The 24,492-nt window shown below is 38.4% G+C and overlaps 1 protein-coding gene across 12 annotated transcripts in view; it reads left to right on the top strand.

Moving 5' to 3' along the window:
• The window catches only part of mcf2la (mcf.2 cell line derived transforming sequence-like a), a 122,191-nt gene that overhangs the window by 49,972 nt on the left and 47,727 nt on the right, over window positions 1-24,492 (top strand). For all 12 annotated transcript variants that reach the window (XM_049470176.1, XM_049470183.1, XM_049470172.1 and 9 more), the window contains 2 exons: window positions 10,700-10,783; window positions 18,175-18,289. In XM_049470176.1, coding sequence (XP_049326133.1) covers window positions 10,700-10,783; window positions 18,175-18,289 — 199 coding nt within the window. The remainder of the gene's footprint in view (window positions 1-10,699; window positions 10,784-18,174; window positions 18,290-24,492) is intronic.

The raw sequence follows: 24,492 nt of genomic DNA, 5'->3' as shown, positions 1-24,492 counted from the left end.
CAGTTGCTTAGACTGATATTAGCAATATGGGGTGCTGGCCACTTGCTTGTGGCAGTTGGTAGCTGTGGGTGTGTGTGTGTGTGTGTGTGTGTGTGTGTGTGTGTGTGTGTGCATTCCAGCCAATGCATTTACAGATATTTAATGACCACCCAGTGTGTTAAACTGCTAATGGACAATTTTTTTATATTTTTAAAAAGATTTGTGTGTTAAATGTAAGGACCTATTTTGTTGCCCATTTTGTTGGTAATAAATCAGGAAGATACAAAAAAGTTTTTTTTTTTTCTCTGATCGATTTATGAGTTTGTTCACCATGCTTTGGTAGGAAAATCGTAAATTTAGCAAAATGTGACACAAAAAACAACATGAGCATGTTGCTTCTTTGCTTATGTTGTTTGCATGCTGCTAATTGGTCAGACCTGTTTGGGGCGGAGCATGAAAGTAAATACAGGAAGACGGTTCTGTGTTCTGCACTGGCATGTAGGTTTGTGGAGTGTAAAGCTGCTTTAACACTGTTAGAAAAACACTGCTTTAACACTGTTTAAAAAAATTGTTGCCTATACATGATGCAGACATGTCACGTCGGTTAACGTGCAAAAAAGTTGTGCTGATGTGTGGAGCAAGCACATTTGGGTAATTAATCAGGTTAAACTGGAACTGAACAGCTGTTTACATCAAACATGAGGAATATATTTGATAGTTGGGTCAGATCAAGGCCAGATCACTTTTTCACCACAAACACAATGTTCCAATGAGTTTGGTTAGGATCAGACTGAGACCACCTCCTCTTGTGAGGTCTTGATGCAGTTGTTTGGGTCTGAACCTAAATGGGTTCCATTACCAAGGGTGCAAATGAAGCAGAGTCTGTTTTAAACAAACCAAATAGCACTGGGGTAAAAAACCTAGATGTCCAAATGTTTATGGACACCCCTTCAATTCAATAAATGCATTTTGCTTTACTTTAGGTAACACCTATTGCTGAAACACATGTGCAAATGCACATATAAACACACCCACACACACACACAGCTTGTCTTGTCTCTGTAGAGATATATTGTATGGAGTATTGAGCAGATAAACATGAATCTATTGGGAATCTATAGGCACAAAGCCTAATGCCAGGTGCCATGTCAGGAATTCCACAGCAGCATCTCTAATAGTGTGCAGCTCATCTCTGCTCTTCTTTTGCCTTTGTAGTTTCGGACAAGCCGTGACACGACATAGCCAGAGCGCTCTTTAAAGACATACTGACATGTGATTAACCTGGACTGCTTGTGAGAACATGACCAAAACAACAGAGTGATGTTCCAAATGATGGGCCTTTTTTCCATTCAACAGTGTGTCTGTGCGTGTCTCTGTGATATCAGTGCGTGTGTTATTTTGGATGTGGCGCAATAGTAAGTAATATGTGTGGCCAGTAGTTAGCTGTAAATAATGCAGACAGTGGACACATTAGTAGAGAGCGCGAGCGAGGGGAAAGATGCTAACCTTGTTCTCTTGTGCCAGGAAAAAGAAGTGCAGCAAAGGTGAGAAGGTTTTGAACATTTCAAATAGCTTTTTATCGAGTAAACTAATGGAACTTGTGTGGAATTTGTTAGCATATTAGCTAACAAATGTGGTAAAATAGTAGTTGATTGGCTAGCTTTGGTTAATTAGCAATTCTGGGCTATTACCAGAGTCAGGATACTCTGAGTGCCCTAGAAAAGCAGTGGATTTTAACCTTGGAGAGCGTAGGCTCATGCCTACACCCATGTGAGTGTCGCATTAAAAATGGAGGGGATTGTAAATAAATAGGCCTGCTCGCTGCTCAGCTGAATAGCATTAGCGGCCAAGTGTGGGAGCCAGGCTTACTCCTCTTCTTCTTCTTTCTCTTTCTCGTCCTTCTGCTTTGAATTTTTTTTTGGTCTCAGTGCCGCTTTCCATTCTGGGCTGAATTGCTCTGTGAAAGCTCGGCTGGAAGGCTTTGGCATGCTGGCCCAGGCCATAGGCTGCAGCTCTGCGGCTCTTGTCTTCACAGCCATGGTGAAAGCGGTTTTGTTTAGCGCCCAAGGCGCCGCTTCTCTGTTGGTACACAATGCGAAAGCAAGGTGCTGAAAGACTTGGCGGTGAATGAGCCCTTGAGCCTCATGTTTGGCGAAGAACAAGGCCTGGCATTTGTCTTAAAGCAACAGTAAGGCGAAATTTTTTTTTTTTTTACTCCTCCTCCTTACCCCAAATTTGTTTGGTCTCCACAATTTGGTTCTTCCGTTTTGCTCTGAAGCTGAGAGGCTAATGCAACAGAGCACAAGGCTTAATCACACATATTTGCTTGAAACTCAAATATTTGGCGTACAAAGTTCAGCCCTGTGAGGCCACTTCTTCTGCTTCTTCACTTTTTACAAGTGTAAATGTTCTTATGATATACGTAAATTCGGCGCCACTGCAAACAAAAGAGATAAAAGCTAGTGGTTAGACAACCTAGATGACCATCATACTTCTCTTGGTTCAATGATATCTTTAAGTGTTTTGTAGAGGCAAACCTAGCACTCAAAAGTCTCTCACCAAGAGGTATGCTACCCAAATGTACCAAAAGTAGCATCTGAGAGGCAGCATTTTTCTCATTGAGTGTAGTTTTGCTGCCAAGTTTCTGACAAGCTGGCTGATTATTTATTTTCTTTGAGTTTTAGAGGTAGGCACGTCAGTTAGATGTAGAGGAATGTAAGCCTTGGGGGTCAGGTTCTAATATTGCGCTTCCCTAAGGGTGCCCTAACCCCAGTTTTAATGCTTTAAAGTCAGTTGTTTTCTACAAAACTTGGAATAGCCATATTCATGTATCCAATTTTTAACCAACCTTATTAGTAGCACTTCCCTTATCACTTGCAATGCTCCCAACACTAGTAGTTTGTGGACAAGTGCATGCCTCATCCAATACATGTGAAGCATCTTTTCCAACTGCTTCTAATGCAGTTTTATTAGGTAGCCTAGTAGCAAAGCTCTGAGGAAAGTGCCAGGTCTCCAGCTCTGATGTATCAGCCAACAGATGCTTGTGCCAGCCAGCATTAATCCATCTACCCTCCCACCCAGACACAGCATGGTCAATTGTGCTCTCTCGGACTCCGGCTGCTGATGGCAAAGCAGAACGAACTGGGATTCAACATAGAAATCCTCTGGCCGTTGTGTCAGGACCGTTGTGGAACTATTTATCTTAGAAAAAGTGAATATCAACGCTGTCCAATGAAAAACAATGTCTCCAAAACAGCAACTTAACAGGAGAGAGAAAAAAACTTTCAAAACTTTCAATGTAAGTCAATGTAAAAAGAGTTTATTTCAGGTCATTTTGCAATATTTCTATTGGTCTGTTTATCAAGAAATTTTGGCACAGTGTTAAGGACAGTTTGTGTGTTCAAGTTGTGTAGTAAAACTAAAAATTGACAAAACTGAAGATACTTGTTTATCATTGGACTGCGACAATAACGGTCTTTAGTACAGATCCTATTAAAGGACCATTTTTAAAGGTTTAGTTTTGGATGTTTGGGAAACTGTTTTGGGATGTTTTTGTCATTCGTTTTTCTGAGAATTTATTTAAGTACAGAATAGTCTGCATATAAAAGGAAAAATCCGTCATCACATGATTTGTTCAAGGCTGTAAAAAGCAGCCTTTAACTGAGACAGACCCATTAAGTAAAATGAAGAAGAATAGTCGTTTGTTTCTTTTGCATCTGGCTCTGAATCCATACGATGTCAGCACTGATTTAGCATCAGAATCTCTCCCTGTTTGTGGTGAGCAGTATGAAAAACTACAAATGCTCATTCTAGGTTAGCTTTACTGTCATTTTTACGAGCACATCTGCTTGCTGCTATACAGGCAAACCTGAATAGAGCACAGACACAGACCCTCTTGTTTATCCCCCTATGGTCTTAAATATAGAAAAATAGCCATATTTACACTTATTTACTATCTATCTTTTCTTTATCCTAAATATAGTCAATCAGCTTGCAGTTATTTTAGCTAGCCTTTCTAAAGAAGAGTTAATATTTTAAGGTGCTTAATCAACACTTCATGCTTACTTACACTAACTGCATCCGCTGGGGTTTAGAATGTTAGTTCACAGTTAGCATGTAGGCTACATTTACGTTTTGTGGTACACATTTTAGCAGATGGGTTCACAAGTTAGCAACATTAGCATTTACATAAGCAACGACCCTTGTATATTCTGTTTGAAATTGTAAAAAATAAATATATTTATGTATTTATTTTTTTGTTTGTTTGTTTTTGGATGTATTACATTTTAAAGTACAGATTTGTTATTGATTAGCGCTAACTGCTACACCAGTTCCAAGACATTTTTATTTTATTTATTTCCATTTACCTTCCTTTTATAGTTTTTTTTTATTATTGTTTTTAGTTATTGCTTATTTTTTACTCCTTTATGTACTTAGTTTTATTTATTCATTTGTAAGTGCATTCTCATTTTTTATTACCATTTGTTTTTTTTTTTTTTACCAATGATTTTAGAATTTCCAATAAATTCTTATTTTTATATTTTAAAATATCTTATGTGTCTTATTAAAATGCTGGGTCTTTTTTCTTTCTTTATTTATTTATTTTTTTTTGATAATCCCTTCCTTATGTATTGATTCTGCTCCATTGTATATGAGGGCCCCTCCGTCAATGTACTCAGAGTTTAAATAAAGGTTGATTAATTGATTGATTGACATGAATTTTGCAAATTGGTACAGCCCAGCAAAATTACTAAATGCTAAAAAAAAATGTTATGTCCGTAAAATTCCCATATTATATATATTTTTTTATTATTTATTTTTTTAATTTTTTTAAACAAATAATGAGAAGAAAAGTCTGGAACAAGAAGGTTTTTAAAAACACACCCACCAAACTGGTTAGCTAACTGTTTCAGTATTGCTAATTTGTGAAACCATCTGCTAACATGCGAACCATAAAACGTAGCCTTCATGCTAATTGTGAGCTAATCCTAACACCCAAGCTGTTCCTACCACAAGTTAACAAACGTAGCATGTTAGCAACATCGTTTAGTTCTAGTTTGCTGCTTTTACTGTGCATAAGCTGTTTATTAAGCTGTTTTCTGTATTATAAATCAGTGTTAGTGGTACATTGTTTCTGTTTTGCTACTCCTCATAATCTTTCAGCCTTGAATGCTAGTTTAATTATCTTCCACTAGTATTAAAAGTGCTAACTGACAGGAGGCTCGTATCTAGATGAGTCAGAGCTTGGTTTTATTCTCTTTAGCTCATGTGAGCAGCTGCTTCTGGTCACAATCCAGACTCGTCTTCTGTCACACTAACCAGCTTAGAGGGCAAGAGTTAGCGAGAGCTCATTAGTCGAGACAGCTGTCTTAAGAGTTTCGCACGTGCCTCGCTCTGGGTTGAGGACTAGCACACTTAAATACGATACATTATAATGATATAATATATAATAACAATGATACATGACTGTGTTTGTTTGTCCGGGGGCTGTGTAGGGTCTTCCATTAGTGGACCAAAATCAGTATTCCTAGCTGTAAAGGTTTTTAGCTAGCTCTGTCACTTGTTGTCACTTATGTGGTGGAAAAGCCCATGAAACAGATTGTCAGCATTAAGAAAACAGAGCAGATGCTGTCCTTGCTTTCACTTACATCTCTATTCAGTGCAAATTAGACTTACGTTCTTTGATGATTTCTTAATTGGCAATGTCCTTGACTGAGGACGAGGAATTGGTTAATTAGATATGCAATGATTGTACATATATCATATTTTTTTGTACTATAAGGCGCACCTAAAAATAATTAAATTTTCCCCAAAATCATTAGTTAGCCTTTTAATCCAGTGTGCCTTTTAATCTAGTGTGCCTTATGTATGAATTTTACCAGTCAGGTTGTAAAAAGCAGTAAAACCACTCCGCTGAACTACAGCGTTATACAGGAGTTTCAGTGCAGTTTCTCCAGCAGTATTAGCATTACCAGCTAAGTGCTAGCTATTCGGCCGCTCAGAGGGTAATATAATATCGGCCTGTATTCTGCTTTTAACCCTGGCTAGCACTGCTGGAGCATTATTAGCATTACCCGCTAAGTGCTAGCCATTCAGCTGTTCAGAGGTGAATATTATCGCCCTGTGTGTGTTTACAGTGTTAAAAAAACAAGCTACGTGGGACGAACCGCTAGCTAATATCGCCCTGGTTTACTGAAACACTCAGGATTAGCTGCTAATGCTCCAGCCTAATCTGGAAATCTAAACTTACTGTAAATAAACAGAAGCGATTTACTCACCCAAATAAACAGTTTTCAGGAGAGAAATCTGTCTAGATTAATATCCAGCACTAGTTTAACTCCTCTGAAAATGTTTTTTTAATAATTACAGTTTTGTTAACTTAGCTTAGCTAAGCTTTACAGGTCCTCCAAGCGGTGAGACCGGCTGAATTAGAAGGGAAACATGGCGATACCCCTGTTCCCTACAAGTGACCCTTAAAATCTGGTCTATAATCCAGTGCACCTTTTTTAAATTTATTTATGTATTGCATGTTTCAGCAGGATGATGCTCATCCTCACACAGCGAGGGTTTCCCAGGAATGTCTTTGTCAACGATACTATCGCCCAAATTTATCCACAAACAAGAATTTTTGGGACTAGCTGTGTGTAGGATCTACAAGCTAAGGGGTACAATTCAGTGGTTACCTAATAGACACCAAACATATGTTCGTTTATCGACTACCTTCAGGAAAAACGGGAAATAGCTCTTTGTCCATCATCATGTTGTACTTGTCTTGACTGAGTAGTGACATGTACCCCATGTTGTAAGTGGAATTTCCTCACTTTATGCTGTAAGTGGAATTTCATCACCCCACCACGAAACATACCGTTAATATTTTGTTATGTAATGTAATAGCAGGTTAGCCAAAGCTTTCTGAGGGTCTGACTACACCTCCCTGTTTATCCAATGGAAAACAGGCTGGTCTGTCATATGTCTTATGTCACCATTGTAATAAATAACCCCTATATGCCCTGACTTGCCGCTATAATGGGATAATGCTTTTAGTGCTATGTCTGAAGTCATGCTACTGCAGAATGACTTCACCCAAAACCACACCTAACCTAATGTTTGAGATGTTTTAAGCATTTTCTAAATGCGCCAAAATAGGTTTTAAGTTTTAAATATGTACAATTGTATTATTTATTTTGTTCTTCTCAGAATAAGTCATAATCTTACTGATTTATCCAATAGAGTATGGTATGTTATGTAATGTAATGTATGAACTTGCATTTAAGAAGAACAGTATGTACTATATAACAGCTATGACCTTTTTAAACAGTGGAGGGCGTTATCTGCCCTGCCCCTTTCTCTCTATACATAAAACTCAAGTACTGTTGCACTAATTGAGGACCCTAAATCTACACAAATTTAGAAAGTCAATTGTAGAGACAAATTATACATTAGCATGTTGTAGCATGACAACGTTGGCTTTTACTAGTCTGGATCACTTTACCTGTGTTTCAAATACTCGCAGGCTTCATATCACAGCTTCATACAAACCACTGAGTATGAATGCAAGCTCTCATGATTAGAAAACTAACCAACTCAGTATCCATCTTGTAGTCCTTCTAGGGTCTAAGCTGTCTCTGTTTTTCAAATGCATTGCGATTTTTTTTTTTATTAAGTTTTACTCCTCTTATTTTCATGAAGCTTTTTAGACAGATTTTTAGGAGGCTGCAGCACACTGTGATTTTATATGCTATTGTGTTTCATACCTGGCAGCCCAGTGTGCGGAAATGAGCACACCTCATACCTTCATTTGATTAACCACTGACTGTTATTTGTTATTTCGAGCTATAATGGTCCCTTTTCATGGTACCCGTGAGTCCTCGTCTATTTGTGCAGTCATGACTCGCTGTGATTAGCAGTATTTCACAGCAAATTACTCTATTTGTTGGCGTGCTGTGAATAGCCAGAAAAGCCTAATCCACTGTTGGTCATTGTTACACCCAAAATTGGGTTTAAACTGACCTGACCTGTGTCACACTCTAATACATGTTGATTGTGATGATGTGGTGTTTACACTCCTTTTTAAGCTGTTAATAATGCAACAAATTACAGCCTCTGAGACATTAGTTTTAATCGTGTGTGTGTTCTCAACCCAATAACCCCATGCAGTCTTTTATGAATTTGCTGAATATTCATTACTGTGCCTCAGGCTGCTGGTGGGAACATGGTACAAGGCAGTTTTTCTTCTTATTTTTTTCACCCCTCCTTCTTTCTATTTATTCTCTTTCTCTTTCTGTCTTCATTCATTTTGAGAACTGTCTCACCCTGTCATCATAAGCCACCCACACATCCTGGCAGAGGCAGTGATTTGGCTTGAAGAGATAGTCGTTGGGCTGATCATGCACAGCTTCTGCTATACCCACACTGCCACTAAATTGGACCTCAGTGATCTATTGTTACTTTAGGTCCATTAGTGGTGATAAAGCACCGGATTCAAATGCACAGCAAAGGGGGATATGATAACAGTATAGCAACAACTGATGCTCATTTATTTGTGAATGAGAGAAATGATTGTGTTTGTGTCTGTCTGTGATGGCCAATAGCCAATGTTAGCCAATAGTGTTCTGCCTAAATAATGCAGAGGGATATGATAACAGTTTTATTAACAAATGCACATTTATTTTTTATGTGTGGGTGTGTATTCTGTTGTGTAGTATATACAAGGTTATAAGGTTTGGCACTGTGTTGGACCTCAGTGATCTATTGTGAGTAGGACTGGAGTGTGTGGTGGAGTGAAGATTCAGATTTGCTGCAATGTTAGAATTCATTGATCTCTTTTTAATGTTGGACCCAAGAGTATTTTGTGTGGTAGGGTGCCCAATTTTTCACTGTGATCTGATGTTAATATTTTATGTAAGATGTTAGTATTTGGCCTCAATAATCTCTAGTGTGGGGGTGGACATTAGGGCTGCACGATATTGGAAAATTTTGATATTGCAATGTTTTTCGCAATATTAACGTCATCAGCCCCAGAGATCCAGACCAACTGAGAGATGAGTCAGCGCTTTAGAGTCAGCCGAGAACTCAAAACCTGAGAAAACAGCAAAACAACAATAATCAGACATTTAAACAGCCTTTTAAAGTTAAAATATGAGCATTTTCTGTGATTAAAATCGTGATTTTGGCTGTAACTGGAAATATCTGCGCAAAACTGTGACTAACTGAGGTGCACAGCTTTCGACAGGCTGTTAGACACTGTGTTTACAAGCACGTGCCCAGCCATGTTGAGGCCATGCGGTTACCTCTTGTTTACGCCCGCTCACCCTAACCCTCATGCTTCTCAGGCGGCGGTAGCCTGTCACTTAAACAAGGACAATGCTGTGTATACACTTCTTGTGTTAAGAATCGAAACAATGCACATCCTGCGACATGACTATCGCGCATTCGCTCTTTGCCATGACAATGTTTAATTCATATATCGTGCAGCTCTATTGGGCATTAAAATGTGCAACTGTGTTGGACCTCTGTGATCTGTTGTTAGTGTTGGACTTAGTGATCTGTTGTTAATGGTTTAGTATTGGACCTGACGATGTGTGTGACAGTGTGTGTGCATGTTGGACCTCGGAGAGTGATGTGTTACTGTTGGTTCATGCAGGGGTTGGACGATATATATCGCAATGTTTAACAATGCAGGGCTCATGACGTCACCAGCCCTGCCCCCACCCGCACGCTGTCTTGCGTTCGGATCGATCAAGAGCTGAGTCAGGGCCGAGCACTCAAAACCCAAGGAAAACAGCAAAACAACAGTAATCTACCCTTTAATTCAGGCATTTAAATGGCTTTTTAAAAGATAAATAAGAGCATTTTTCTGGGATTAAAAGATTGAATTCAGGTGTAACTGGAAATATCTCTGCTGCAAAACTGTGCTGGACTGAGGTGCACAGCTTTCAACACGTGCATTTACAAGCACGTGCCCAACCCTGTGGATGGAGGCCATGCGATTACCTTCTGTTTCCTCCTGCCCACGCCCTCCTCCCTCGTGCTTTCTCTCCCCCTCGTGCTTCTCAGGCAGCACCAGCCTGTCACTCACACAAACACAGAGACAGCACTGTGTATCTGCTTCTTGTGTCAAGAATCAAAATGTTGCAACATGATGTTTGTATTTATTGCCTTAGATGACACTGCACGTCCTGCAATGTGACTAATGCGCATGCGCACATCTCAATGACGACGCTTAAACAATATATCGTGCAGCCCTAGAAAAGAGGTTTGTGGTTTCAAATACATGTATTACTGTGTGTGTGTGTCTGTCTGTGTCTGTGTTAGGCGTTTTCTCTTTGATGGGCTGACTGCCAGGTGTGTGTTTGTTCACAGTGGCTGATAGGCTGATATTTAGCAGTGCTCGTTTTGCAGCTGCTCTTTCACTCTCTGTGTATCTAACTTGTTGGACAAGCTCAGAGGTGCATTTATTTGAGTTTCATCCAGTATAACCCAGCGCACATCTGCTTCATCATAAAACACACACACACACACAGGGACACATGCAGTGCAGCTGCAGTGTGTAAAGCTGCTTATGGTAATCTGTTTCTCTCGCAGTGCAGAAATCACACTGTTTGCTTCCTCTCATCTCTGTCAGGGTGAATCACGTGTCATATTGAATCTAATGTGACCATATTATTGTGTATGCTAAATTCTCTCTCTCTCTTTCTCTCCCTCTTTCTTTCTTTCTCAGATGAGATCATGCAGCAGGAGAGCAGTCCTCTGTGTGCTGCAGACATCAGCCCTGACCTCAGGAAATGCTTCGCCTTCCTGTCAGGTGAGACCCCCTTTATGTCTTTCCCATCTGAACCCAGATCAGAATTTTCACTGAAACAAAATTTGCTTTATATCAGTGGCCACTGATATCACACCATTCACAGTTTACACATGTGCTATATCTGCATTCATCTTCATCTCCTGCCCCTTTTCCTGCCATCCAGCTGCAGGTCCAGTTCAAGTTCATATTCGTAAAGTTCACAAGAGTTCACAAATCAATATTTAGTGTAATAACCCTGGTTTTAAATCACTGTTTTCTTACATCTTGGCATGTTCTCCTCCACCAGTCTTACACACTGCTTTTGGATAGCTTTATGCCTGCACTCCTGGTGCAAAAATTCAAGCAGGAAGCCTCGGTCACGGTTTTGGAGTATGACTAAGCGCTCATACACAGCAGCAGTGTATTTATAGAGCCGGCTTCAGCTGTTCTAACAGACAGTGCAGGGGCAGTTTGTGTCATGTTGCAGATGTAGTGGAGTTAGAAGTGCAGAGTTAGCACTTTTTATTTATAAAAATATTATCATATGTCACAAACCACCTTGGCCACCAATCAAGTGTATGAGTGCTGCTCTCCATTCAGGGTTAAAGTGGAGAAACCTGTCCAGAATAAAGGTTTCCAGCCAAATAAACATGAATTTTTATGTTTGCGTGTTTTACTCTTTTTACCGTATTTTTGGACTATAAGGTGCACTTAAATACTTTTAATTTTCCCAAAAAGCATCAGTGCGCCTTGTAACCCAGTGCACCTTATGTATGAGTTTTACCAGTCAGGTTGTGAGGAGCAGTAAAGCCGCTCCGCTGAAGTACAGTGTTATATTTTAGTTCTATACTTTAGTTCTCCAGTACTAAGACTCGAGATCGGAGCAGTATTAGCATTAGCAGCTAACTGTCCTAAGCGCTAGCTCTTTTGCCTTTCAGAGGTGAGTCTTATCGGCCTGTAGCCTGCTGCTAACCCTGGCTAGCGCTGCTGGAGCAGCATTGGCATTACCTACTAAGTGCTAGTTAGCTCTTTTGCTGTTCAGAGTTGAGTATATTGGACTGTAGCCTTCCCATTTACTGTGTTAAAACAAACTGTGTAGGACCACTAGATAACATCGCCCTGGCTTACCAGAACACTCAGGGTTTCTTAGTGTAGTGCTGGAAATCTGGAAATCTGGAAATCTAAGCATCTAAGCTTACTGTAAATAAACAAAAGCTCTTTACACACCCATGTTTCAATCTCATGTCCAACCTTTTCAGTATTTTGGTGTCTTCCCATTTAAAAAAAACTGATGGAAGGCTGTTTGGCATGATTAAAAAAAAACTGCCAAACTGCATTGCAAAGATGACCACTAAGTTAACTGACTTGCCTACAAGGATATTGGCACTATTCTGTGCCGGTACAGACCCACTAGACTGGGATAAACTACGGATTCTTTTCTATTTGTGGTGTTGCTAAATCAGGACCAGGAAGTGCGTGGCATCTTGTAATAATTGTGCGACATAAGACTCAAGCTTGGTTTGTAGTTTGTAAGCATTCTGTGTGTTTCCAAAATCACGTCCATGCGGAAAAGCCGCCAGGATGGTTTGGTTACCCTCTGAGCTCAAAACTGTTTGGCCCTCCAGTGGAAAAAAAGGCCCTGAAGTCCATAAGTACGTTCGTCCCAGTTAGAGCTCAGATAAGGTTGCCTGTCCGGGATCTACTGAATTATTTAGAGTTGCCATGGCGTTTGCGTGGCAAGCACACTCAGCAACATGGCCTTTAGGAAAGAGTTCAGCAGTGTATGGGCAATGAGAGTAAAGAGCGGTAGTAAGAGTGCATTGAACGTAAAAAAAAAAAAAAGAAGAAAAACTTGCATGTGTGTGTGTGTGTTGGAATTAGTGTGTACCATGGCTTCATCTGCCATTTGTCAAGTGGTTAGTGCTTCAAAGGTCTTTGTTGATGTTCAGTGCTTTGTCTTAATGATGGGCCTGTATTTAGGCTCAGGCATTGTGGTTACTGTCTCTGGTTGTAATCATTTTCTGGGCTGGTTCTAGTGCTTTGAAGTTAATGTGTGTGTGTGTGTGTGTGTGTATGCTGGAAGTAAGATGGTCCACTGGTCTGGCTTCATGGCTCCACCCACAGTAAATGACAGACTTGCAGTGCTGGACTCTGAAAGTGTTTATTCAGCACTCCTCTGTTTCAGCCTTTTCTCTCTCTTGGTTTTTAAATCCAGTCTTTCATCCCGTTCCTTTCTTGTGGAGGTTCAGCCTATTTACAACTTTCCCTTCTAAATGAAATACCACAATGTTCAATCATAGCATTTGTGGTTCAGTAAGACTTGTCTTTGACTTATTTCTTTAATATAAAAAAAAAACTTGAATAAAATCTAATTCAATCAAATCTTCTTATCTGGAATGTAAACTCATTGTTTACAAATGAATGCTCCCCAGTTTGCTGTAAAATTTGGCATGCACTTATGTCTCGCAGTCAGATATGTAGTAAATAGATTGCAGATAAAACAGATTTTAGAGGCTACTTTTGGGTAGTTTACCTCTTGATGAGAGATCTATAGCTAGATATAGATATATAAGACATACCTCTGTGCCGTACTTAAAGGTCTCTTTTTCCACTAAAATCCACTTTTTCTTGTTCTTTGTGAAATACAATAGGTACAATAGGTCTCTTTAAGTTGTATACTAACTCTTCCTCAGACTCCATTGTCTGCAGTAGCTAGTAAAAGAAAATGGTCAGAAAAACGAAACGATTCTATCAGGAAAAGCACTGTGTCTACGTCAACCTATAGGTTTACGTAGGATCTCCGGTGGATTTTTCCATTATACAGAGACTCTAAGACTAGGTCAGTGGCTGAACTGCACTTAGCAGAACTTTACACAAAGACAGTTATTAGTGTAAAAACATTTCTAACTGTTGTTCGTCTCGCTGCCTCGCAGTGCTGTTAGCCATTCAGAGGCGATATGTTTGCATGTATTAATATTCATGAGCAAGAGATGAAATCCTAACGTTCTTCCCCACCCACTCCTCCAGCAGAGTAAAGCAGCATTGTACCAAATCACAGGAGCCCTTTTTTCACACAAAAAAAAAAAAACTTGTGTTGGCACATGGCATTTATTCATACTAAAGACTACAACTAGATATTTTAAAATGAATAAAAAAAAAATATGGAATGAGACCTTTAAGGGACTAGCTGGCACCCAGCTTCAACAATCTACAAGTCTGCAGGATCTACAGGCCCAACTGCAACATTTGTGAGCAAATATGCTACAGGATCATATATGGAACCTTGCAATTGTACAGGTTTCCTCAATAAACTCAATAAACCTTTTTTATGCTATTATTGTAATTATAAAATATATCATCATACGTTTATTCGATTGCAACAGCTCCAAAAAGTGTTGGTAAATGACAACAGTGTTTAATATACGGTTCTATATTATTTAGTACCTTTTTATAGACCTTCATTCATTTAATTCACTGACTGCAGTGTGTTTACCTTTGTCTTTGTATTCTATTCATCTGTGTGTGTGTGAACGGGAGCATGCATGTGTGTATTTATGGGGGGCAGGAAAGAGGACCATGTTAACCTTGTGTTGGCCCATGCGGTCTATCTCTCTCTTACACACATACACATACACACACACACACACACACACACACAGAGCAGATGGGCCTGTGCTGTCGTTCTGCACTGCTGATGACAAATAGGACGGTAGAGAAAGAGAACAAGAGAGGTAAAGGGCATGTGTGTACCGGTGAGGTGGGGGTGTATTAGAAGGACAGGAATATATAGAGAGAAAATGTGTGTAAATGTGTGTGTGTGAGTGTGTGAGTGTGTGAGTGCGTGTCTAAAACCACTGATTTATGTTGTTGGTTATTCAGTACATCATTGCAGAACTGGCTGTTTCAATACTGACATTGCATAAGTGTGCAGTATATGAATGTGTTTTAGCTTTATATCCAGTCGAAAATGAGGCCTATAAAGTAATTTCATTAGTTTATAGTCAGAAGTCTTCCCGAATAAGAATTTACAGATCAATTCTGCAATTCTGGTCTTTGCTGTAGGAAAAATGAATAGTGCCTTTGCATTATTATCACTACAATTGCCGCTGCCGCCTCCTAGAGGACATAAAATTATTTGAGTCCATGCATCCAACTTCTTATCCTGTTTTTACTTGGAATCATTGGATGCAAGGCAGGTTTTTTTGGAAAGTAGGCCAATCCATCAGAAGGTACCACACACAAGAATTGGCTCCCAAACTCCCAACTAGTGCAAATTTAGCTTAGTCAATCTGCCTGCTTAAATTTTTGCACCAGGAGTGACAAAGTTATCCAAAAGCAGTGTGTAAGACTGGTGGAGGAGAACATGCCAAGATGCATGAAAATTGTGAGTAAAAACCAGGGTTATTCCACCAAATATTGATTTGTGAACTTTACGAAAACTTTATGAATATGAACTTGTTTTCTTTGCATTATTTTTAGTCTGAAAGCTCTGCATCCTTTTTGTTATTCCAGCCATTTCTCATTTTCTGCTAATAAACACTCTAAATGACAATGTTTTTATTGGAATTTGGGAGGAATGTTGTCTGAAGTTTATTAACTAAAAAAAACAAATACCTATAAATAGCAAAATATAGAGAAACTGATTCAGAAACTGAGCTGTATATTTTCAAGATATGTGATCTCAGGATGCTGCGTTTTCTCATCTAGCACTAGTTGTCAATACAGATCTTACTTATGGTTGCAGAACCTCATTAAAGCCAGTATAGAAATCATCTATGCTGTGCTGGACGTTGCAGAGGAATTACAAGCACTCTTTAGTAAAGAAATCAGGGAACCGATCTGTAACAGAGAGGTAAGCTAAACACTGAAGATTGGAGTAGGAGTGCAACTGAAAGGTTGGCAATACTTCGCTAAGTAGTGGAGCAAACAGAGAAGAATTTAAACAAACAGGTGTGTATAATCTAGAATTCAGGTGACTGGGAATGTGAGCACTGTCCATTATTGAGCATGATTTTGCTATGTGCCTAATACATTTTGTGAAGGCAGGAGGGAGTCATGAGTGCATGATGAGGTCAATAATTTATTGTGAACTAGTGAAGTAGTGGCTGTTGTTTTTACTATGTTGACTTTTCTATAGGATATTTAAACATAGGATGTTTATAATCTAACACTGAGGTTAATGTAGCATGAAGAACTTCTCTCACCCGGTATCAACGATTAGCCGAACGATCATGCTGTTAGATTATTATAATCCTAATTGTTTTCCCATTATAATCAAACTCATGTGGATTGTATATCCTGCGTTAGGCAACGATAAGACCCACAACAAACTCATTGCTCTGAAAGTACTCGCTCTAGCGCTGGAGATACTACTCGATATAGAGTGGCTGTAAACTTGAAAACTTTTAGTTCCTGTTGGCCATAATCGCGGTAGCAAACTGTTTGTGTGCTGTTGTGTTCTATACCTGCCAACCCAAGGAGTGGAAATGGGAATTGGGGAATGATGGTGGGTATCAGCGATCAGCCAAACGATCACGCTGTTAGATTATCGTAATCCTAATTGCAGCAGTACAGTATAAGGGTAGTATGGTACTTTTTCAATATCGCTCAGCTCTTTACCATATCTGCCTTTGCAGTGTCCACAGTGGTATAACATCAATCACAGCTTTGCTCTGTATCTTTCTCCATGTAAATATGATAAATGATGGTGATAATGCTGAATGATTGAATGCTAAGCGAGGTCTTATCGCCGTGATGAACGTGTACAGCACTGCATGAAAACCCAGAGCCATCACTCAGCTTCTCCCAGAGCATCTTGGCTGGCCCTAAAGCCACTGTGTGAGAAAAGTGTGTAAGTGTGTGTGTGTGTGTGTTTGTGTGTGTGTGACTTCCAATTGTGTGCCCTAATCCACTGATTTTGGGAAGAGCTTGTGTGTGTGTGTGTGTACCAAACCAAACTGGGGCACCAGTGGAATAAACCAGTAATGCATTTTGGTACATTTTGTGCGTGTTTTAATTAATCCTTATAAATAAATAAAAATCTTCAAACATCCAAGTTTTCTGGGCCACTAACAGGATTAGTATTCTAAGCCGTCTCTGTTTGAGGATCATCAGGCTTCAGTTTGTGTTCCGAATGTTGGACAGTGATATTGTTCATCCCTTTTCTGCTCTTTTGCTATTTTTTGCCCTCTCTGTCCTTTAAAACACAAAACCAGCAAACCTCTAGTGTTAGATTCTGATTCTGCTGTAGTTCAGTGGGAGATGTATACAGAAAGTGCCCCCTGCTGGCTGCTTTAGCTATAAAGTCAAATACTGCAGCTTGTTCCTTCATGTCACTGGATACAGTATATTTACCCTTTGAATACTTTGATTTTTTATGTAGTTATTCTTAATCCTCATGCTGAAACTATTGTCAATTATTTAGAAACCATTTAAATAAGCATATCTTTATTTTAAGTCCCACAGGGTTCCATTGTAAGACCTATGTTACTTATGTTAAAGCAGGCGTGTCCAAACTTTATTTGTTGGGGGCCAGAAGGAGAAACATATTTGAAGTCACGACGGGCCACACAAATAATGAAATATACCACTTTAAATAATACTTTTTTCCTGATTATTTCATTTACACACCATTTTTCCTTTGATCTTTATCTTTGACAGTGTTGTGTAAACTAAGATTTTTCAAATTGATGTTTAATTTTATGATGTCTCTTAATATTAAACTCCTTAATTACTGCAACTTTTAGACTCTTTGCCCCGTTTTTCTGCTCTAGAAATGCGCACCCTCTCTGCTTTTAGACTCTTTGCCCCGTTTTTCTGCGCTAGAAATGCACACTCTTTCTGCTTTTAGACTCTTTGCCCCGTTTTTCTGCGCTAGAAATGCGCACCCTCTCCGCTTTTAGACTCTTTGCCCAGTTTTTTTTAGCTAGAAATGCGCACACTCTCCGCTTTTAGACTCTTTTTCCCAGTTTTTCCCCGCTATAAATGCGAACTCTCTCCGCTTTTAGACTCTCTTGCCCCGTTTTTCTGCGCTAGAAATGCGCACTCTCTCCGCTTTTAGACTCTTTGCCCCAGGTTTGCTTTTTATACAGTCTTTATACATCAGACTTTTTTGGTCTTCACCTACTGTAAATTGCAGGTGTGAACAGCCCTGTAAACCACAGTCCAAACCAGAAAGACTAGAATTTGATCTTAGTTTGGATCAACTGTACCATGTTTCTGTTTGTCTGTAGTGTAAAAATACTTTTCTAGATGATCCAGACTTTTAGACTACTTGCAAGTGGACGTTGAGGCAGACCATCATCAGCTTTTAAACAATGAACTGGTGTTCTACAGAAATCTCTTCTTCCAGTTCATCTGACTTTACAAAATAAACTCTAACACTGTTTCCGTTTTTCTCTTCCGTTTCCCAGGAGGTAGAGGGAACAATGGCAGCCCCATCGTCGTCTTCCCTGAGTACCCTGCGTTCAGCGAGCTGCAGGAGCAGGAGTTCCACAATGTGCTGACGTACCTGACCAGCGTGCCCAGGTGTGTGTCACATCTCAAGTGTATTTATGTACAAACGAGTCCTGTTTGAGTTTAGTGTCTGATTTTAGGTTTTTAATATTATTATTAGAAGTAGCTGCTGTCTCAGTAGTTGATATTCTTCCTGGGGCCTAATAGAGATAGTAATTAAACAATCAATGAGTGACATACTTTAGTAAAAAAATACATATTGTTACTGTCACACAAAAACAATTGAACTTTCAATGGTAATCAATGTTTAAATAAAAATTAAATAATATCAACCAGATTTACACACTATATCAAAAACTAACATCACTGTGATAAGGGTGGAACCTACTGCTGATCCAATGATATGATAATGATGATTCCATCCTATATTGGTATCGGAGCTGATATTGATGTCATTGACCCATCCAATACCAAATAGACCGCTATTATATAGTGAATTAGTGAACAGTGTTAGATTTCACAGTCATTTAGATTAGAGGTATAATCTGTTAATAATACATTTAGAATGCATATTAATTCAGTGTATTTGTGTCTATTTTTTCTGGTCTATTTCACTCTCATTATTTTAAATTTAGGCACAATACCAACAATGATTTTAATGGTAATATTTGTTAAACATTAAGTAGTTACATGTGTAAAAATGTGTGACTGTATTGAGATTGTTATATCTAAATTAAATCTGAAATCAAAACTGAAAAAAATATTAAAAGGTTAGTTGGCATAAATTAATAATATGACCAATAGAACAACAAAAGAATTTAAGCTATGTTTTTTACAAGTGTTTAGGAAAGTATTTACTTGAATATACCTTTCAGATCTTACATTAGCGTTAGCCTATATATTATAGTGGCTCCTAAAAAATGTGATTGTACCTACTAAAATCAGAGACTGACTACACTCTTTAAATATAGAGCTTTCTCTGCGTCTAATGTAACTATTGCTGTCTCTAGTTGATGGAGTGTTGTGTGGTGTATCAGATTAAGTAGTCTGCGCATGTTGGTGGTTGAGTGTCTTCTTTTAATGAAGCCGGTCTGATCAGGATGTATGAGTGATGGGATGACTTTTTCCAATCTGGTGGCCAGGGCCTTACTTATGATCTTTGTATCTGTGTTGATGAGTGACAATGGGCGGTAACTGGAGGGCAAGATGGGATCTTTGTTAGCTTTGAGATGAAGTGAAATTGTTGCCGTATTCATTTCTGTTGGTAATCTCTTTTTGTGTTTTATTTCTGTGATCAATCTACTGAATATTGGAGCGAGTATTGTCCAGAAGTGTTTATAGAATTCAGTGGGAAAGCCATCCGGTCCAGGTGCTTTATTATTAGACATTTGATAGAGTGCGTTATGGAGTTCTTTTGATGTTATCGTTTTTTCTAATATGCTTTTTTGTTCTTCGGTTAATTTTGGTAGGTTTATGTTATTGAGAAAATTGTGGATATCTGTCAGGTCTGGTTCATGTTCTGATGAGTACAGAGTTTTATAGAAGTTTCTAAATATTTGATTTATTTTGATTTATTTTGGTGTTTGTCTATTTTTTCCGCCCTCGTCCTTGATTGCTGGGATTCTTGTTTTTTCTTTATTGTGTTTTACTTGGTAATTTACTTAAATATAGAGCTAATCATACAAAAAAAACAATACAGCGAAACAGTTTTAGATTTTGTGATGCATTAAATCTTTTTCTAAAGAAGCACAATCCAAATAAAATATTTGTTGTAAATTCTGAGATTTACTGAAACGCTGAATCATTATCAAAATAAAATTGTGGTAAAATTGCAAACTTGAAACAATTTCTGCAGAAACATAGTCAAAATAAGATTATTGTAAAAAAATAAGTTATTGAATCATTTTCTAATAATGGCTTTCTAAACTGTGGATGTACACAGCGGGTTATTCTGTTCATAAATCAGTGGAGTTATGAGTGTGTGTGAGAATGTGAGTGTGTGTGAGAGTGTGTGTGAGTGAGTGAGTTCACACACTTGGCTCTGGTCCTGCCAGCAGAGGTCACTGAAGGTTCTGCTTTTCCATTGCGGTGTAGAGCGAGGCCTGTGAGAGGACGCAGTGTTACTGTAGCACTGAATCATTAATATTCACATCAATACTGACGCACGGCTCGCAGGGTTCAATTTCTATTGGTCAGCAAGATCACATTTACCTGCTGTTCTAAATCTGTATTAATAATGAATTAATGAGGATTTACAGGCTCCGAGTCCAGTGAGAGATTCTGTACTGGCTGAATGGGTTTACTGGGAGAGGGACTGGGTTTTATGTTCATCTTCTAAATATGATTTCAGTGGAGCATAGGGTCATAGCTTAATTATACGTTTAGCTTCAGGATGCAGAGGAAGCCTTTTATCTTTCTGTCTCTCTCTCTCTCTCTCTCTCTCTCTCTCTCTCTCTCGGGGGAGTTAGGGGCAGTGAAATGATGTGGAGGGGTTGAGTGTGAATGTGAAGCTAACAGAGGAAGGGAGGTTCTAATTGGCTGAGGTGTTTCAGACTCAGAAACGGCTGATTTAGTAAATGACTCTTGTGGAGAAGGACGTTTGGGTGGGATGGTATAAGAGGGGTCATCACTGAGGGAATGCCATCACTTAAACCACACATTGACTTTGCAGCTTGGAGTTCAAGGGAATGTGTTTTTTGTCAGCCTTTTTGATAATGTGTATATGTTTGTAGCATATTTACAGCACATTTACTTAATTTGAGAGTGCATAGAGTGCTATAGAGTGTATTTTTTTAAATAATGTCAAGAAACTGCTGGTAAAATTTCAGATTTGTATGATTTTTTTGAATCAGATTAAAAAAAGATTAATTATAATCTTATAATTAAATAAAAGCATTGACTTGTATTCTAAAGGGTTAAAGAATTGTAGTAAAATGTCAGAATGTGTGCTGCATTGAATCATTTTATTGAATTAATAAAAATGCTGTTAAATGTAACATTTATTTTAAAAATTTAATTTATTTTTTAGATTCCTACTTCAATCAAAATTGTGTCCAAAGTTAAGCATTTAAATTAGTTTTAGAGTAAATGAGTCATAGAATAATTTTTTAAAGAATCATAATCATGAATCAATTATTGAATCTTAATTCAATGTTGTAAAATTTTAGGTTCATTGAGGCATCAAATCGAGTCATAAAGAAAATGAAATCATGGAAAGTGTGGGATTTGATGAAGAAATGATTGGGTTCTAAAGAATCATAATCAAAATAATATTTGGTTAAAATTAGAGATTTAATAAAAATGCCATAATTAAAAAATAAATAAAAATTTGTGAAGTTTGGGGTTTTACTTTTGATTGATTCTTAAAGTTATTATCTAAAATCTTAATCAAAATAAAATCACTATAAAAAGTGAGATTTAATGATTTATTAAATAATTTTCTAAATAACCATTTCCAAAATAAAATTGTGTTAAATATTGAGCTTGAATGATACATTGAATTGTTTTCTTTTTTTATGCGGTCAAATTTGAAATTTTATAAATCAAAAATGAATAAAAGCGAATCATTTTAAGGAAAAAGACTGACAGCCTTGCTCCAGTCGATAAGGCCCCGAGAGCTGGGGGCCCTCCCCCTTCAGTGTTTGAATGGAGGTTAATAATGTCTAATCAGCTGAGGCCCATCACTGGGATTGGAGCGCATCCTTAGTGCTGGAAGCAATGGCCACTCTTACTGATTAAAAACTGAATACCCCCCCCTCCCTCTCTCTTTCCTTCTCCCCTTCAACCCTTCAACCCCTCCTCTTCTTCCTTCCCTCTCTCTCCCTCTTTCTCTCTCCATCTCATTCCTTTCCCCTTACTCCCTCCCTCCTTTACTCATTCCCTCCCTTACTCATTCCCTCCAGCAGAGCACTGAAGTGTGGGGAGGGAAAGGGAGAGAGGGATGAAGAAAGAGGGGGAGTAAAACAGACGGGGTGAATGAGAATAATACGAAAAAAAAATGAAAAGAAAAAGACATTTATTTTAAGGGAGAATACAATACTGAGAAATCGGCTCTGTCCCAAATAGCCTCCTGCATCCTACACACTATGTGCACTATATAGCCTGTAAAAGTGTGTGTTTTATAGTGTGTTTAATGTGCAATGGAGAACCACTGGGGAAGCATATAGCCATTAACATTAAGAGAGAAAATCTGCTGTGTGTGTGTGTGTGTGTGTGTGTGTGTCATTATCATGGCAGCAGCTGAAACGTATGGGCATCCACAAGTTACCAGCTTGGCTAGGCAGCAGAGCAAGCCCATATAAATCACCGTATAAACCCCTCCCACCCTCCACATTAGCAATTCAAGAGTCTGCAGGCTGCGCTGTCCATCAGGGCCTCGCTGTGCTGTGATTGGTTGGCAGGGAGCACCTGATGCAGCAGGATTGGCTGACGGATTGAGCGCGGAGGCAGCCGTAAACAGAGGGAGCTACAGCAGCGCAGAGCGAGAGAAGGAGGGGGGGTGGTGGGGGGTGTAACACATACACACACTTACACACACACACACTCACACACACATATGCGCACACACATATGAAGCGAGGCCGTTTTGCGGATTCTGCCAGGACCAGGAATACACCTGTCTTCCATATAAGGATATAAAAGGGATTATAAACCATCATCAGACCGACCGTCTCATCATTTTTGGCTGATGTATCCTCTCCATTGATGCGGTTGTTGGGGTAACCGTGGCCATGCCATCCGATGCTGCTGAAGGAGCTAACAGCCGCTCTCCTTAGTGATGGACGTAGCAACCAGCTCAGCATCTCTACGCCGCGTCGCTACGCTTACATTCCGGACTAAGAGACCTCCCTGTATGTGTGTGTGTGTGTGTGTGTATGTTGTGTGTTTATTTGTGGTGATGACATGTCTATTGGATGCATGCATATGCTTCTGATTGATGTCATCCTGTAGCAGAATATGTAGAGAGAGATATCTGTGCAGTAGAGATGGGGTTTGCAGTACGGGAGATGGTGGAGTTTTGACCTGGAGTCTAATGCAGTGCACTATACTACGATGGGATCTGCTGTTACATATGTGTTACAATACTAATATGGAATACTGTAATATAGAAATTTGTCACATATTTGTTAATAATTTGTTATTAATGGATAATATTGTATCCAACACTACTGACAAGACAAATACAAAATACAATACTACTGAAATCTGTTACATATTTGGCACAAGACAATACAGAATACTACACTAATGCAGAATACTATACTGCAGAAATCTGTAATATATTTGTTACAAGACAAATACAGAATACTATACTACTGAAATCTGTTAAATATTTCTATAAGGACCAATATGGTATACTATACTACTGAAATCTGTTACATATTTCTCTAAGGACTAATATGATATACTATACTACTGAAATCTGTTAAATATTTCTATAAGGACTAATACAGTATACTATACTACTGAAATCTGTTAAATATTTCTATAAGGACCAATATGGTATACTATACTACTGAAATCTGTTACATATTTCTCTAAGGACTAATATGGTATACTATACTACTGAAATCTGTTAAATATTTCTCTAAGGACTAAAACAGTATACTATACTACTGAAATCTGTTACATATTTCTCTAAGGACTAATATAGTATACTATACTCCTGAAATCTGTAAAGTGTGCTACAGGACTAATACTATACTGCACAATACATATTTATATAATGACTAATATGGTATACTACACTTCAAAAGAACTACTGCAATCTGCAATATATGTATTTACATTTAATTCAGTATATTATACTACTGAAAAATGTTACACATTTAAATAAGAACTTATATAGTATACTATACTCCTGAAATATGTTACGTATTTGTGCTAGGATTAACAGAGCATACTGTACTACTGAAATCTGTTGCCTATGTGTTTTAAGACTGTACTATTCTACTGAAAACTGTTACATATTTGTATAAGGACTAATATTGTATAATACTGAAATTCTGTCACATTTTTACAGGCTATATAGTATATTATAATACTGAAATCTGTTATACATTTCTATAAGGGCTAATATAGTACACTATACTACTGAAAACCATAACATATTTGTATAAGGACTAACATAGTACAATATACTACTGAAATCAGTTACGTATTTGTGTGTAAGGTCTAATATAGTACACTACACTATTGAAATCTGTTACATATTTGTGTGTAAGGTCTAATATAGTACACTACACTACTGAAATCTGTTACATATTTGTATAAGG

Source organism: Astyanax mexicanus, chromosome 21 (genome assembly GCF_023375975.1).
Source record: "Astyanax mexicanus isolate ESR-SI-001 chromosome 21, AstMex3_surface, whole genome shotgun sequence".
In the NCBI taxonomy this organism is placed as follows: domain Eukaryota; kingdom Metazoa; phylum Chordata; class Actinopteri; order Characiformes; family Acestrorhamphidae; genus Astyanax; species Astyanax mexicanus.
Note: the sequence above shows the minus strand (reverse complement) of the source record. Positions and strands in the feature narration are given on the sequence as shown.